The 17,936-nt window shown below is 37.8% G+C and overlaps 1 protein-coding gene across 5 annotated transcripts; it reads left to right on the top strand.

Moving 5' to 3' along the window:
• Positions 1-777: 777 nt before the first annotated feature.
• LOC105456499 lies at positions 778-17,789 on the top strand. 5 transcript variants are annotated; one of them, XM_011700586.1, is made up of 8 exons: positions 778-1,094; positions 12,284-12,407; positions 12,609-12,694; positions 14,358-14,450; positions 15,564-15,626; positions 15,923-16,006; positions 16,624-16,852; positions 17,508-17,789. In XM_011700586.1, exons 1-8 carry the CDS (start codon positions 1,020-1,022, stop codon positions 17,648-17,650), a joined length of 897 nt encoding a protein of 298 aa, XP_011698888.1. In that variant the 5' UTR covers positions 778-1,019; the 3' UTR covers positions 17,651-17,789. The 5 variants fall into 5 exon arrangements, with proteins under 5 accessions (XP_011698888.1, XP_011698887.1, XP_011698886.1 ...); XM_011700585.1 differs by having other exon boundaries at positions 16,612-16,852; XM_011700584.1 differs by having other exon boundaries at positions 15,923-16,057.
• The last annotated feature ends 147 nt before the right edge of the window (positions 17,790-17,936 follow it).

Here is a 17,936-nt window from a genome sequence, read left to right as displayed (position 1 = left end):
GATGCTCATCTCTCGACCTCGTAATATCAACGAATCGTTTCAACAAAGTTATTTTAGTTCGGCACAATTCAAAACTACTGGCAATTGTTATAAACTTTATAATGAAGAAAATATCGTTTCTGCAATACGCGCTAATTATGAAAATCGTATTTGAAGCGCGATAAAAAAAAACAATACGTTTTAGAACACGATTAAAAATACACATGTTAACGCACGTATCTGAATTGCATCACTAAACGTTGCTGCCTTTTAAAATAATTATAAAATAAATCCTTTTTTTTATTTACTTTTGTTTTCGTGAAAAGAGCGAAATAATTGTGTGGCTCGCAGCAATGCATACACCGGATCCGTTAAAATAACTAAAATACTCGACAGCGAGTTGCGAATAATTATAAAAATAATTATAAAAATCTTAGACGGCCCTCGATGGAAACCTTGTTACGCAAATAAGTTTTCCCATTGCCAGTAGGAGGGAGAGAAACAGAGAACGTTCCGCCCGCGTATCTCGAGTACCTCACTTTTCCGCGACTCAATTCTGCGTTTTTCTTTCTGGTAATACAATACGTGTCAACGGATCGTGTTCGCGGCTACAAAAGTGTCCTATGTGTATACATGTGTATAATATATAAGAAAGTATATATACACGCGCGTACACACACATATATAGGCGATGGGTTATTATAGACAATTGCGCAGGCGTCACCGCCGGTGGGCTTTTTGCGCGGCGAGATAACTCCAGAGGAGGGAATTTCGCGAGAGAGGAACGCACCCGGCAGTCGGCGCCGAGCCGTTCCCGCGCGATCTCGTTGCTCCTATCTCGACTTCGCATCCGAGCCTCCCGCGCGGCGCAATGATGCTCCCCGTTTACAACTTTCGATCGACCGCGACGTAAGAAGCTGCGCCCGTTGAAATTCCGCCGGCGCGGCGGGAGAATTTTCGCGTCTCCAACCGCGCGAGACAAACGGTCGGATTACCGCCCGTTTCCGAATTTCGCGAGATAAGATCCATGTGCTCGCAGCATGGCTATCATGCAGTCCTGTTGCTGCTGGCAGTCCGTACGCAGAGGCAGCTACGCCTGTGCCATTTACACCATAGTGAGTACATCGCGATTTATCGCCTTGAATGCTTGCGAACGGAATTAGTGGCAGGTATACGCCAAAATGAATGAAAATTAAATTTTCTACGTGCGCTGTTCTCCGTGCATTTAGTTGAACAGAATATGAATCTTTGGGCACGCTTTCTCTCTTTAAATATTTTTTTTTTAGATATTTTAGAAAAATCTTCATGTATAAGCTAATCTTCGTATATTTATTGTAACATGAAATGATATTAAAAAATTTTAACTTTTTCTTATACCGATTTCTTTAACGTATAAGATAAAATTTTAAATTCGTTTTTTTTCCAATTTAGAAAATTGAGTTTTTCACCCTGCTTCAATGTATAACATCTTAAACTTTGCTTTTTACAGGCTCGTAAACGAATAATTTAGTAAGGCTGCTAATTTTTTAAAGTAGATACATTTGTATGCACAAAGCTTTCACGTTTCAATATGAGAGCAATAATATTATATAATAATTAGCAATAATCACTTTTGCCATTGTTTCGCCTAACGTTGTTTGTCTGGTAAGAACGACAATAGCTGTGCGTACACATCTTTAATTGATTGATTCCTCCACTCTTATTCGGGCCGCCAGACAAAACAAGTAGTATGAGTCAATAATAAATCATACATTTCCCCGGTAATGATTAATGGACTTTAGCGACGTAAAAGATCAAATTTCTCCCTTCCTACAAGTAAAAAAAAAATTGAAAAGTAATAAACTGTAATAAAGCACTCGAATTTTAAAATATTGTTTTTTTCGTCAATATTTTTTAGATACACATGTGTGTCGGAAAAACTGTCACGTTGCGATACATACCGTGGCAAATATGTGGTTTCGTAATACAATTACATAAAAATTTTGCAATCGCACAATTTATGCGCGTAACTTTTACCGCAATATTTACGTCAAACCATTTCCCGAATCAAATATGACATTGCTGTACATCAACGAGAAAGTACTCTTAAAGCACAACGAAACTTTACTGAATGATAACTGCTATAGCAGTTACAGCTAAACCGAATAACGGTGACATCACGACCGCGATGCAACCAACGCTTGATTGAAATCCCGCAGCTTTCCTAACAATGTCTGCGATATATATATTTCCAAGATATCATAAGCAAAGCTATCTAAAGAAATGAAAGATGAAAATATAAAACACGTTTTAATGTTTCAAAAACATCTCAATTATTTTTCTTTTCAAATCTTTTTTATTAAATATATCTAAATCAGTAAATCACAAGTTGATTTTTCATAACTTGCGAAAAATTTTAAAATGTTATATATTATAGTGTTTATATTACACTTCACTATTTCATATAGCTGTACGAACTTACGCGCGCGTGCTCCAGTTTCATATATGGAAAATATTATATTTAAAAAAATATAATCTTTTAAAAAATATAAAAATATATTTTTTACATTTTATATGTGACAAATTACTTTTGTAGACTAATTGTTTATCTATATAATCCGATAAATACTTAATTTCCTTTGTCGACGAAAAGTCCGATGAAAACTAAGAAAATCTTTTTTTAAACAAGATATGACAAATTTGTACAACAAATTAACACAACAAATTAATAAGATAATATTAATGTAAACTATAAAATATTGCAAAACAAAATATATGAGAATCTAATAACAATAAATATTTTTCTCATAAAATAAATAAAAACATACTATTCCTCGTATATCATTATACTGATATATCCGTATATCATACTTCTTCGCAAAATAAAATAAAGCATCATATAAGTGATAAAAAAAATGACATTTACAAATAACATGATTAATTATTACGACAGGACGATTTCTGAGGCATTGGAAGTGAAATAGGTAAAAATAACAATAGTGCGAGACAGACAATCTAAATTATATTTGCTAATGCAGCTGTAAAAATAGCACGCACTATCGGACATTCTATCATTAATGCAATCAGCAGTCTATTAATAATATGGGACATTTCATCGCACGGGACGTGTAGTCCAGTTGCATCATTGAACCGAGTAACAATTATTGATCAGCACATTCTCTTGGGTCTTGGGCATGTATCAATCTGGTCAAAATGTATGAGTATATCTGATACATTATATACATATTTCAGGCATATATAGATATACGCGTGTGTATATACATTCTCCTTAAACGCACATTTATACACGGCAGATCTTTTAGTCGGTCTTCCGCGAAAAACTAATGGAACGATCGAGGGGGAAAAAAAATAGAAACAGCTTTATTTCGCAATATGGTCGAAAGCTTTCGAAGAGAATTGTGAAGAGAATCGCTACGAATACTCGAAAACTTGTTCAGTTCTCAAAATGTGTATACTATATATTGCAGCGTTGCAATTTCCTCTTTTCGACGATCAAAAAGGATTTATCTTTACCTCGTAAAAAATTTGATCAATAATGTGTATATATGTATATATATACAAATTAATAATATTGAAGTGAAAAAAAAATAAATTTACGTATATATATATATATATATATACACGTAAATTTATTTTTTTTTCACTTCAATATTATTAATTTGAGAGTATGTTTAGAGTTTCCATTTTTGCCTAAAATGTAGACGTAGGAAACATTATTGCTTTTCGAGCGTAGAGATTTCACGGTACATTCGGGTAAAAATAAAACCGTGGTTGAAGAGTTTAATTTCCGGCGTGCAGAACAAATTTCGCATATCAACGGTATCTCGCGCAAAAATATCGATCCTGCTCACTTTGCAGCAATATGTACCTATATACGCAATTATCACAGCTCAAAACGTCCTCATTGTGAGAGTTCTTCCCGCCACGGGATTACAGAGGGTGAATAGAATTAAATGAAATAACCGCAGAGCAAACTTCATTAAACTGTTGTCCAACAGGTTTGCGTAATTAAATGGGATCTTGGAAATTAATGATGCCTGCGAAACATTACAGTAAAAGTAAAAGTTGCGCAACAATCATTTGTCGGTGCGGTTTTAGAGCGAAGAAAATTAAACGTATACGGAAAGAACGATTTTATTGAAAGGTCTAAAAATTTTGCTGAAAACGGATCTGAAAATAATTTTTTGTTGAATCATCAAAATAATTTGTTGGAATGTTAAAACTGATAAGCATTGCTATTAAACGTATTGATATTTTAGCGATCATTTTGACTTTCGCACAAAATTATTTTGATTATTGAACAAAAATTATTTTCAGATCTGGACTCAGCAAAATTGTTCTTTCCGTGCACCGAACAGTCCGGATACTTTTGTCCCATAATTGCTCGAATTCCGAGATCTCATCTCTGGGTGCGGTCTACTTGACGTTTCAGATCCTTCGAAGCATTTGATTGACCAATCGGAAGAAAGAATTTTTACTAATTGACCAATCAAAAAATTCTCCAAAGCATTTGAAGCATCAAGCGGACCGTAGCCTCTGTTCGTTCTCATGAACCTTTCTTTATCGATTATTATTTTCTAAACGAAAAAACAGCATCTCTTTCGTTGTCGCTTTTCAATCTGTGACGTCAGACCGCATATACGTAGACGTCGTCTCACGACTATTGTGTTATCGCTGTGATCGTTATCGCGAAATATATACGTTGGAAGCGTATATATTCCGGGAATCCGAAAAACACGCTCCAGTTGCTTAACTCTGTTAATTTTATTCATCCACAGAACGCTAATTACAACGATCTCGTTGCATAATCTGCATCACCACCAGCATCGATTTTCCACCACGAGGTTTAGGATTATCTGATCGCGTCGCTAACTACCTGCTTTAATTGGCTGATACGAAAGACACAAGTCCAACTACATTTCCAATCTTAAGCTTTAACTCTCCTCTCTCTCTTTCTCTCTCTCTCGGTTTGTCGCCAGAATGTACAGATTTCTTTTTCATCGAAAATTAATTATTGTCGATTCGAACTTTCGTCCCACGGTAGATACTACTGTATTTAACGATCGCGCGTTTTTGCTAGAGAAAAAGAAACAAAAATTCCGAAGTTAATAGTGAGAGGCGATACGGCGCGGCGTGACAGAATATTGCATTTTTCAACCGATTTTTACGCAAGGTCAAATTGATGTTACCGCGATTTAGGAGATTTAATAAAAGTTTGGCATGCTTGGTATATATAGATCTATAAAACGAAATACGGGTGACTACCATATAAATAAATACGGGCCTAAAACGAGGGTTGCGGCGCGCAATATGCTCCGTCAGCAATTCGTGGATACCAAAAACGTGGCGAGGCGCGAGGCGGAAGGGACCGCAACTTAACTTCGAGACACATTTCTTTTTTGCCTTTTTTTCCCCTCTACTTTCACCGGCGCGCAGTTTTAGCGGCCCCGGCACCTCCGAAACCCTTTTAATGGTGCGCAGAACATTAACAAAAACAGGCACTCGAGATTCGAGAGTCTATTGCACTCGACCGGGAAAATCCATTTTGGACACTCGACATGTCGAGATGATTAATTGCGTTCGCCAGTCAATTTGCGCATTAAAATAATATTATTGAACGAGAAGCGGTTGGAGCAATTAACAGCGATTAATTTGTTGTAATTTCCCGCAATAGATATTTACGTAAAAATTACAAATAATTACAATACAAAATGTATTCGCGCGCGCGCAAAACTTGAAGATTTATTACGCACCCCCTCGAGTCAAGGGAGTGATCTTTTAGCGCAAACGCACGACGTGTATTTTAATAGAAATACGCTTTTAAATTAGAAAGGAAGAATAACGGAGTAATAAATTGAACTTGCGGAACAAAAGAGAGAATTATCGTCTCACGGCTCCTTGTCTCCTCAATTTCAATTAAACATCTTCCTTGTAGACGTGAAATTGACATCGTAATTTGGTTTTGATACTCGGCATTCGATACGTAAGCAATGATAAATTCCGAAAAGGTCAATGCGATGCAAAAGGTACTCGAAGGTAAAAACGCGCGCTCTCACATAAATTAGCATAAAATAATGAGGTAAGTAGCCGAGCAGTTCCGATCGATTGTTCAATAGAGTTTCCCCGGTGGCTTGTCATCCTGAACTTTACTATCTCTCCTATTTTTTTTCCGCTAGTTTTTATCGTCACGGGATGAAATTATATATCTTCTCGCGGAACGCAATTCGAATCGACGCTCTCGTCCTGCTTCCGCGGATGCTTTTTTCGACCGTACGAGTTTAGTGTTTATTCGCAGCGGCATTCAGCGCGAACTCTCCTTAACAACTTGTGCTTAATGCTGTCACAGCGAGTCACGCATGACCGAAGCTCGCGGTCGCGAAAATGTTAAACCGCATCTCGCGCAACAATCTGCGCGACGCGACGTAGCAGAGAGCCACGACGATATAATATGTCATCCGACTTTACATTTAATTCAGGAGCGACCCGAAAGCGTCGCTGATACGCTCTGCTGCGACTCTCGGTCGTATAGTGTTAATTAATACTACGCCGTGTAAGCAAGTTTCGTGCTTCGGATCGTGCGCATACGCTCCTATCCTATCTGCGAACAAACACCTCGAGAGAGCGAGAGAGAGAGAGAGAGAGAAATTCCGACCATAAACCCTTGGGAAATTTGTTTATCTAATAGAGAACGATCACGAGTGGTCCTCCCCCGCCTCTCCCAACGCCGTTTTGATCCTTTCAGCCCGAAAGTGTCAGCTCGAAAAACTCCGCGCTAAGCTCCGACCGCTTCGACCCGCGTCTCTGCAAATTTGTCAAAAGTTCGCGCAGTAGAGGCGTCGCGACGTGACATTTTCAACGAAGAGCAGTCAAGCGCGCGACGCGTTGAATTTATATATTATTAGATCAACGCGCGCTCCGTGGAAAAAGACGAATTAACGACGCGTTAATTATAGATTACCGGCAGAATCGATCGTGTCTGGTTACGATTGCCAAGTGCATTAAATTTTGTCGAATTAACTTTTCAACGTCCGCGAAGCGTAAAAATTTCCACGACGTATAAATTACTTAAATATATCTTCAGCAAGAGAGATTCGACGTGTGGCGCAGTAAGACCGTCGCAGGAGATCTAATGAATTATCAATCGATCGTGTCGATCGTGGCCCGCCGAAACGTTGAAATATTCTCGCGCGCGGTTATAACGTATGTATATATTTTTATCGTCGCCGCCGCCAGCCGCCAGTGTGTCACATTCTGGGCGATATATACCTGAGAGTGTGAAAACGAATCACCGCGAAAAGATTCGGATCGCGGCGCATTCGCGCGAATGAAAACAAATATTCACTCACCGCTGTTGATGTCATCCGTCAACTCGACTGCTTGATAGCCGTTCCGTGTTTGCTGTATCCCGTTTCCTTCGTGCTCCCGATTAATCCTTCCTCTCCAGCCATCCTCTCATCGGCATACGCTTAATTAAGCACTGTGCATACACACTCGCGCGCGCGGGCGGACACACACACGCACGAACACACACACATACACGCGCGCGCGCGCGCACGCACGAGCGTGCATACACCGAGCTAGATTTTCGGTTCCGTTATTCCGCGCGCGGCATGGCATTCCCCGGGGTTACGAAATCTGCAGGCTCTTCCGCATGCTATCACGCATTTTGTCTTATTCACGCGCGATCGCAAATTCACTCGTTGAATCGCCCCGTCGACGATCACTCGCAGATTCCGACTTCCCGACCCGACGCATTAATATTTCGCCGAGTTCGATTTCCGGCGCGGTGAACGTCGCGAGCGAGAACGTGAGCTTTAGATTCCTTTTTTTTAATTATATAAATAAAATAATTAAAAGCAAAGGAATTAAATACGTAGATAATTTTAATGTATAAATGTAAATAAACATGAAATAATTTAAGAATTTTTTTCTTCGTAACCGACTCTTTCGCACTCTTCATCTTTCTCTTTATATTTTCTCCCCGACGTCTAATTATAATACCTGCCTGTTTTCCAAGTGCGGAAAGTCCAAAACATGATATATCTAACGTAGTACCTGAGGAACAGATACCTTAGAGCAGACCTCCTATTAAACTCCGTAACAGACTATAACGCATCGGAGCCTGAGAGCTGCAAATTGCGGATTAAAATTTGACTAATTAGATAATTTTAATTTCAATCCGTTTTATTCTAATTGAATTCTAATCAGCTTGAATTCGCAATCCTCAAATCTCCTAAAACGCGCACGTATATAGTCCGAATTACGAAAATCGCGAAAATGTGTTTTACTCGCAGCAAGCATATATAGAAATTAATTTATATAATATCGCATTAATATAATAATTAATTAATATAACATCGTATAATATATGATCAAGAACGGACTGCCGGAGCGCGTGGGTACGCTCGCCCGCCTGCAGCACCCTGCTCGCGTGCCGTGTGCAGTTTCGCTCGCCCCGCGCCCAGGCATCGCTTTCCGAGAATTTCGCGCGACGAGGATATTTGTTTACGCGTTCGACGAAAAAACTCAAAAAAAATCACTAATTAAAAATCAACGAAATCATGCCATGGTGATAATCCTGGCGCGCGACGCCGTCCCGTTCCGCTCGCGCTTTTCGACGGAAAGTTCGAAAAATCACGCGATTACGTGACGACGAACATGGCGGACGCGCGAGCGCATAGCTCGACCGTTACTCAAAACCACGGACAGCGATAACCTTTCATCCTCGTGATCCTTCTCGCGGTGATCTCACGGAGATCCTTAACCCGATGATTCTCTCGCGGTATCCCCGCACGATGATCCGGGACGATGCGAGATGCCCGCGTACGAGTACACAAACTCCAACGGATTTCGACGGACTCTCTCCGATAAACTCCGCGGCGTCTACTCGACCCAACGAATTTCGAGCGACGCTCGCTAAAATGCCTGCTCGTCCGCGCCGATTGACGCACCGAGCCCGTCACCGAACCGCGGCACTCCCGCGGTACATTACGCGCGCATATATACGTCAGGCGTTAAACTATAAACTACTGAAATTCGGTGCTACTCCGTATGTTACACGTCAAGTATAATGCAAGGCTCGCCGATTGACGCGCGAGCGAGAAACAATGGCGATTCGACCGAACCGGGACTCGCGCGGCTCGTCACTCCGATCGAGCGTATCGAACAACGCTGTCGATCGCACGTCCGCCCGCGAACGTCGCCGGCCGGGGCGATCGACCGTCGCGAAAGGCGCGAAACTCACTGCGAATGAATTGAACGGGGACGGGCGAGAAGAGCGGAGCGATCGCGATCGACCGCGATCTGACGGCCAGGCCGGGCGGGCGGCCGCGAAGGCACGAGCGGACTGCCGGGGCGCGCGGGTACGCTCGCCCGCCTGCAGCACCCTGCTCGCGTGCCGTGTGCAGTTTCGCTCGCCCCGCGCCCAGGCATCGCTTTCCGAGAATTTCGCGCGACGAGGACTATTTGTTTACGTTTTTTCCGCCGGGGTTTTTTCGTCACTTCGGAGAAATCCCGGCTCGAAAACACGACACGGACTTGTCTCGGGCTACAATCCATTTAATGCTACGAATATTTGAAGCATTTTAAATATTTTGAGCTTTTAAATAGGTATTTCAAGCCTTTGAAAGATATGTAATGATATAAGGACTAAATACTAATGAACCGAGTTATATTTTAGGTACACATAATAAAAATATTGAAGACGAAAATATCAAAAGATACACGGAAAGAATTTTTTTTTTAATTTACCCTGCAAATCACGTTAATTATGGGACAATATGGTATTTAGGCAAATTTTACTGTGCACTACAATAAGATTTCGCAGTAAAATTTATTGTAGTGCACAGTAAAATTTACCTAAATACTATATTGTCTCACAATTAACATGATTTTCAGGGTAAATTTTGAAAGAAAATTCTCTCCGTGTACCTGTCAAAAAATAATGACAAATGTGTATGAGCAATTTTTTAATATTGATTGTTAAGTTTGTTATTAAAATTCATTGAGGATGATCACTAATTTTAGGGTCGAAATATTTGTACTTATTAAAGCGTGTTGTTGGCATATTTATAGTTTGACATGATCGTTGTCTATCTATTTTAATATACATTGTTAGCAAGTATATTCAGCTTGGTTATAGTTAGTCCTTTTATTGTATATTATTTGAAAAATACGACGTTACGTAAAATAAGAATACGATGAAATTAAGATACGATGTTACGTAAAGAAAGTCATGTAATCTAATAAGCCAAACGATAACAGCACGAATATCCAGCTCGGCTCATTAGCCTCTACATATTACTATTTTTTAATTTTAATCTTATGAATAAAATTTATTTTAATTTTATTTTAAGAATAATTTTAATTTTATGATTTAAACTAATTCGTTGTTTGGTTAATTATAATTGACTATATAGTATTATTATAGTATAATTCTTTCTTCTGATTGGTCAATTAAATGTTTCGAAGCATTTGTAGCATTATTGAGTAGATTTTCTCCTTTGGATACAATTCTGGGCGTTATCTCGAAACAATTGCGGTTTAATAAAAATTAGAGGTTGCTACCGTGAAGTCTATCAACTACGCAGAAGAATGAAAATTGCGAATTGACGAAATTTTACAAATTTTACAAATTTTACGATTTTAGAACGAAATGGATTAAAATTAAAATTATCTGTGTCAAATTCTAATTGTCAATTCGCAATCCTCAATCTCCAATGCGTAGTCTGATAAACTTAGTCCGTGATTTGACTCAAATCCAAGTCGACAGAAATCTAATGTAAATGCACTTTGCAGCACCTATGCTTCTCACGCGCGGCGTTTTAAATTCGAATGCATAATTTACGATTTAACGTTTCTCGACATTTCAAATTCGCGGCTCGCGCACCAATGTGATCGTGTTTCGACGTATCGGATCGTGCAAAGCCTGGTATTAATTCGTTAATTATAGCGCGATATTAGATTCGCGCGTCGGACTGATTTGGTTTTACGTCTCGCAATATATCGTAATATCGGCGGATGAAAATCGCGACTGACAAGAGGAATATGTGAATTTAAATAATTGGATCGAGCGGGGGCTAAAAGAGAGCGCCGCGAATATATTCGCGAAAAAAATTGTAATATCCGAAATCTTCCGTCTTTCACAAAGCGACGCAATCCACGCCTCTCCTATACCTTCTTGCAAATAGAATACACGCGGAAAGAACAATTTTGCTGAATCCAGATTATCTGAAAATAATTTTTGTTTAATAATCAAAATTATTTTGTGCGAAAGTCAAAATGATTGCTAGAATATCAAACGTTTTATAGCAATACTTATCATGCAGTTTTCCAACAAATTATTTTGATGATTCAATAAAAAATTATTTTCAGATCTGGTTTTAGCAAAACTTTTAGGTCTTTCAACGAAATCGTTCTTTTCGTGTAGAAATTACGCGTCATGGACACTTGTGGCGCGCAATTATCTCGGGTTGACGTGCGAGGGAGAAAAGAAGCGGAGGTTGGTGGTGGAAAGTTGGGGATGTTTCGCGTTTATCGGAGAATTATCGTGGTCGCCGACCACGAGACGCCCGCGTAGAATTGGATACCATCGACGAGAGATCACCCCTGCCGATGACCTACCCCGAATTAAACTAACTCGGATTATTGCGACGGGCATGTATGTGTGTCCTCCGCCCCGTAAATTGCCGACAGGATTGCCACCGAGCTTACCGATGCGAAATCGAATTATCCTTTGGACATCGAGCTCGCGTCATCCGCCTTTTGTCTCCCTCTCTTTCCGCTCCCCTTTTCTCTCTCTCTCTCTCTCTCTCTCTCTCTCTCTCTCTCTTTCTCTCTCTCTCTCTCTCTACTTTCCCCGCCCCCGTAAAATCGATATCTAAAATATCGATGCGTAGCCTGAAAACCGGGATCGAGTATAGATCTACCCAATCAAATGTGCGACACAATGGGAAAAGATTAAATCGCGAATGTTAATGACGCTTGTATGCGAGTGGATATATCGAATGCATTATGCAGAGCGAATCGTTTATACACTAATAAAATATAGAGAAATTTTCTACCAAAGTTTAATTAACGTTCATTATAATGACGTTAAATCAATCTTAATCAATGATTTTACTGAAGTAAATTGAATCTTAATGCATATTTAATAGGCGACGTCTCGATGACGCGTAAAGTTTTTCGTGAGTTTGGCACTCGCGAGATTTTACGTTGTCGAGCGGATTTTATCGCGTTTTAACGCGCCGCGTGTTTTATCAATATAAATTAATAACAATCCTCCCCCTCGGTTCTCATACTCTAGATATACTTCACGTTGTTAGCGTCGACTACCGGCGCGATCCTTCGGGAGGAGAGTCAGTACTTAAAGGGGATCGTTTCCCTACCGGAATCGTCTAGCTTTCTGGAATCAGGGACCATATCGCCGGGTAAGTATAGACAGTAGATAGCAAGTAGATGGTATTATAGTGTGAGTTAACGGTATCTAATTCTTTCCGCTCCGCACAAAAGTTTCTCGGGTCTCGATCGAAACGAAGTTTACGATTCATTCGCGCATGCAGGAATTGTCCTTATACATTTAAAGTAGTCGGCTTCGCTTAAACGATATTGTATTGCTTACATTGCTTCAGCGACGGTTCAATTCAACGGAATGCTGCTTATCTGCTCCTGCTGCGGCGTGCTGTGCAGTCTCCTTCTTTTGTACGGCTTATACAAGGTAGGGCGAAATTTTAGAGTGATTATGACGGTACGCGTCACACAAAATGATTCCATTCTTTATGTTTTTTTTTTTTTTAATCGTTGCGGAGAGATACGGCAGATCAATTTTGGAAATGCAGTAGAATTCCGATTGTTTCCGTTTCTATTGTTACATTAGATTGTTGCATTAGGCTCTGTTATTAATATTAGGTAGGAAATTGTCTAATATTAATTATTAAATTTTTTCCCGTTCTATTATTTTATAATCCCGTGATAATCTTTGTAAACATTTTCTATTACAACTTCTATATTACGTTTAACCGAACAGCCAAATTTGCATCCTATTGCTCTGCGCATATAATACGAAAACCTTTTGTCTACCTCTCTCTTACTCGAAATGTAGACTCTTGTGGCCATTTTCATTTATTATCTATTACATTTGCAACTAAACTCAACCCTATGAGAATGCAGTAGAAGAGATTTTCGCTCCCACTTGGCACGTGATAAAACTGTATTATCGCTGCTCCCGTATGGATCGTGTATGAAAAGCTACACAGGTATGACGCACACGCGTTATTCCCGAGAGATACGTGCCATTAGACAACGTAGAATGGACGTTTGAGTAAACAATTTATAAACTATTTTTAATAAGTTTAGTAATATCTGAGGCTTTTGACAAAACTTTTCCCCATTTTTTTTTATTAGTTTCTAGCTCGTTATTGTCATGATTTTAACACGTTTTTAAATATAGTATCAGATAATGTAGAGCACAATTTTTCTAATTAGCTTCTGGATTATTTTTGTACTTTTAAAATATAATTCTTAAACAGCATAATCAGATAAATATTCAAGTGTATGAAGATTTCAATTAAATTTAAAAGTTTTTAACTTTTATTTATTTGTTATAATTATGATAAAAACATACATATAACAACGTATATTAATCTTTTATTTTTAATTTTTTTCCAAGCTATAGTATCGATACATTGCTTCTCTATTGAGCGAGATTTTTTATGCTTTTAACATATAAGCTGCCAATAGCGTGATACATAATCCGCTTTGCGTGCGCGATATTATTATGAGCGATAAAGATCGTAACTCACGTGGGCGGACCTGCAAAAAAAAACTTGGGAGCGAGAGAACACGTTAAGAGTCTTAATTATTCTGAGTACTTGCTTGACACTACGACGAATATCATTAACAAAACAAGCTATAACGTTCGCGCGAAAGGAACGTAATGTATAAGTATACACAGTCATGAATATTAATGACGGGAGATACCGATAACGTGGTGAATACATTTTCCGTGCGTTACAAAGGATGTTTAATATGACGGAAACAAATATACTTGCCGCGTTACCCCTACATATTGCATTTTATATTAGAGAAATCTTCGTTAGCACACATCGCGCTTCTTTTTATTATTTTATCAAAGAATTGTTAACGAAAAAATGCACATAATTAAAATTCTGAGTATTCCGTGTAGTGCGATGGTTACGGGCAGTGCGGTATAGAATAAATATTTATTAAAAAATTTTACGTTGATACAATATTACGTTTCCATTTTAATAAAGTTTTTATACTAAAGCGATTATTCAGAAAAAATTTATTTCTCTGTACAGACATGAGTTACCTCTCTTTTACAAGCTGCCGTTTGTTTTAACACAAATAACTGTTTTCAGGATCGCAAGATGCTGCTGATTCCATGGATCGTCGCAGTCATCACGTGCGGCATCATCGACGTAGCACATTCCTTGTATCTCTTCTTCGTCTCAGTGAGTTTAGACTATATTTTCCCACATTTAAACACACTTTGGCGTAATAATAATTGATTTCTTATGATTGCACGTGAGGAACGTAAAAGAACCCGTGTTCCTTACAAACCTATCTTCTTATGAATTGTCTAAAATATTTGATATACTAATAATGGTCCGATTATCGCTGGTTAACTGATATGAAACTGTAATGCTCCACTACATCCTACGATATATCATCAGTAAGTTATTTTTCCTCGGTAAAAATCGGCTCGACGAAAGCTCTCTGCACTGTTAAATCTATAGTGTCAAACTGAATCTTATTTAAGTCGCTATTGCTCTTACTTAATAAATAGTTCTTTTTTACTAAAATAATGGAGTTAAATAATTTAAAACATTTTAAATTTAACTTAAATTTGGGTTATATTCCATTGTTTTATTTAAAAATAACTATATTGTTTTAGTTCAAAATAACTAGTTATTAAGTAGGAGCAGTTGCGACTTAAACAAGGTTCAGTTTGACAATATAGATTTAACAGTGTGAAAGTAAGAACTAGTTTGAAAGTTTGACAGAAAAGAGGCGTAAGTTTGAAAACAAGCTCACAGGAGTAAACCTCCTTCAGTTACGCCTATTCTCGAGTATACGATTTTTTTAAAGTCAATATTTGCTTCATATATTCAGACTGCATCTTATGTTGAATTTATAATTAATCAAATGTCACGTTCTATGAAGTTTAGGGAACTTTGCAATAAACTTCTTTTTGGATTTTGTTGTCACCCGGTTTTAATAAAATTTCTTGTGTGATATATAAAATACATTTTACTTTTTACCTTTTTTAGCTTCCACTTGTTTTTTTTTATTTTCTCTCTCGTTTTGTAACGATTGGAATTTATGAGTAAAACCGCTTGAAAGGCTCGTAACTATTTTATCGCTGTTCTTTACAAGAAAAATACTAAAATTAAACTTGGCAGTCTTTTAAAATAAATCATAGAAAATGCGTTTAACAAAAGACAGACGTACATAAATATGGTTACGTCTTTTTTCAAATCGTTGTGAAAGTTTTTAAATGCATTTGTATACTTACATGAAATAAAGCTTGTGTGTATAATTTCTGTAAAATTGATCTGTTACAGCCTGATTTCAATCCAACGAAACTTATGCTCTACACGTTAAATTTCTTTCTACTTTGCTTAAACGTGAGTACATTTGACAAATAATTGCATGTATTCATCACAATTAAAATAATTGGGAGCTAATACACTCGCTTAAAATTATTTCAAACTTATAAAATTGTGGTGTATGATCTCTACCTCACAAATAATTATATAAGTTAATGTAAAAAAAATATATATTTTCCATGAAATAATATAAATAAAAAGAAACGAAGGATTAGTAAACCATCTATAAAACAACTAAATATGCAAAATTTATGCATTTATGCATTGTATAAAATCTCTCTCGCGCGCGACACTGAGTACAGATATTATTACAGATATACTCGCTATTATGTGTCATCTCGCAGTATCAGGAATATTCAGCTGGTCGCGGCACCGCAGCGCACGATTACGAATACAGGGTCAGTATTCCGAAAGTTACCCAGAGGAAAGAACAATGGGATAAGAGAAAAGTTGAGTGAAATTATTCAGCCATATTGCATACATTTTGTCTAACAAATGTAGCTATCGGATTCACGTGTTGAGGTAGTTCGCAAACAACTAATTGTAAGATCTAAGACGATTCCCGAACTAATCATTCAGATGTTTGTGACTCCCCATAATAGCGAGTGATAATAAAAAACGAAATAAGAATATAGTTTTATATAGTTGAAGTCTAAAATCTGAAAAATAAAAACACGATTGAAACTAAGAAAGTAATGAAGGGAATATCTGTAGCAACTATGTTACGTCAATTATCCCGTAATCCTAAGGGAATCGATCGTCTGTTAGATTCCGTTATATATATTTGTAACCTCCCTTTTACGTCGAAAGGAAGCGTCGCATTGAATTCTTTCCTCAAATTATTATCCTCATATAAACAGAAATTCTCGGTAATTCTTATAAAACGCCAATATATTATAATTTTTAAGCCTCTTATCGAGCAACCTCTCTCGTTGCTCGCTAAATCCACGTTTCTACAAACAAGACTTTGTCACCGTACAATACACATTTATGTCTCATGCAGTACCCTTTGAAGGTTCCAGTAGTGAGATATGTAACTCAACCACCGACAACGACCGCCACCACGTCCTGCCTAAGTTCACGAAGAGGCGTAACCAATGAGACAAAAGCAACACCGACTCAGAGTCCCACAACGTGTCACAATCCTCTGTTATCGGAGAAGAGTCCTACCGGGAGTCGCGTATCAAGGAAGCACGTTCAGTTTCCAGATTCATCGGCATCGCCGCATCAAATAGAGAGGCCAGGTAAGCATGTATACCTATACATTTGTCGTTTTGGAAAAAAACTAAAAATAAAGTTGCAAATCTAAAAACGCGAAAAGAGGAGAGAGAGAGAGACCTTGTTATCACGGGTGAAACATCGCGGTTGCATACTCCGTGCCATTTTCATAAATCAACCTACTAACAGTCACGTATCAATTTTCACTTGTCATCTCACAGCACTTGTCACAGCTCTCCTCGCTTGTCACTGAAAATTGGAGCCGGAGCGATTTCGTCTCGACTCGAGTTAAAAAAAAAATTATTACAAAATGTGATGTATGAAATATTTTACGAAAATATCGCGCTTTCGAAGTTGTATTTTTCAAATGTATGTCTCAGGAAAGTAAAAATCAACTATTCTATCTTCTCTGAAAACTTATCTTATGTGCTCTAAATAACTTTAAATAATGAATATTCAGCATGAATATTCATTAAATAATGAAAAATGTATATTCAGCATTATGAAAGTATATCTCGTGGAAATTTTTTTTATGTCAAGTAATATTCTTTCGAAGAATGAATGTTCAAAAGAAAACTATTTCCAGTAAGAATTTGTATTTTTGATCATTAAATTTTGCAACATAAATAATTAAATGGACAGGTGAATGCTTTAAGATATATCCATCTGAATGCATTTCAGAAACGCCAATAGCAGAAATTTCAACATGTTCGCCGAAAATTGAGCGTAACGCGAGGACCTGGCTGCAACCCAGCGATGCTATAACGATCATGGTTAACCAGTCCTTACCGTCTAGCGACGATGAGCATAATCAAGGCTCATGAAAAGTATATTTGAAACACAATCACATTCAATTGTTAATAACTTGAAAATATTATGTATGTGATTGTTGTACGCTCTCCGTGGAGTTCCTGTGTTATCATGTAAATATATGGATTTTTTTATTAAAAAAATCTCCACCGACATCAATTTATTTCTCCCTCTTTATAGCAACGTTCACTATAAGTTAGAAATTTCTTAGTTTCTCTGCTCGAGACCTAGATAAGTCCGCATTTAAGAAACAAAAGTTGAAAAAACTTGTTAATAAACGCTGAAATGGTAAAAATGAAA

This window comes from Wasmannia auropunctata, unplaced genomic scaffold (genome assembly GCF_000956235.1).
Source record: "Wasmannia auropunctata unplaced genomic scaffold, wasmannia.A_1.0 LD335650.1, whole genome shotgun sequence".
NCBI classification, from domain to species: Eukaryota; Metazoa; Arthropoda; class Insecta; order Hymenoptera; family Formicidae; genus Wasmannia; species Wasmannia auropunctata.
The sequence above is the reverse complement of the archived record's forward strand: the minus strand, read 5'-3'. Positions and strand labels throughout refer to the sequence as shown.

What these genes read in the sequence shown, in the direction of transcription:
- LOC105456499 (XM_011700583.1), top strand. Translation starts at nt 1,020, where the DNA reads ATGGCTATCATGCAGTCCTGTTGCTGCTGGCAGTCCGTACGCAGAGGC. An exon ending in TCTTTCTACTTTGCTTAAAC is followed by an intron (nt 15,627 to 15,922) that starts GTGAGTACATTT and finishes ATATTATTACAG; the next exon opens with ATATACTCGCTATTATGTGT. An exon ending in AACAATGGGATAAGAGAAAA is followed by an intron (nt 16,058 to 16,611) that starts GTTGAGTGAAAT and finishes TGTCTCATGCAG; the next exon opens with TACCCTTTGAAGGTTCCAGT.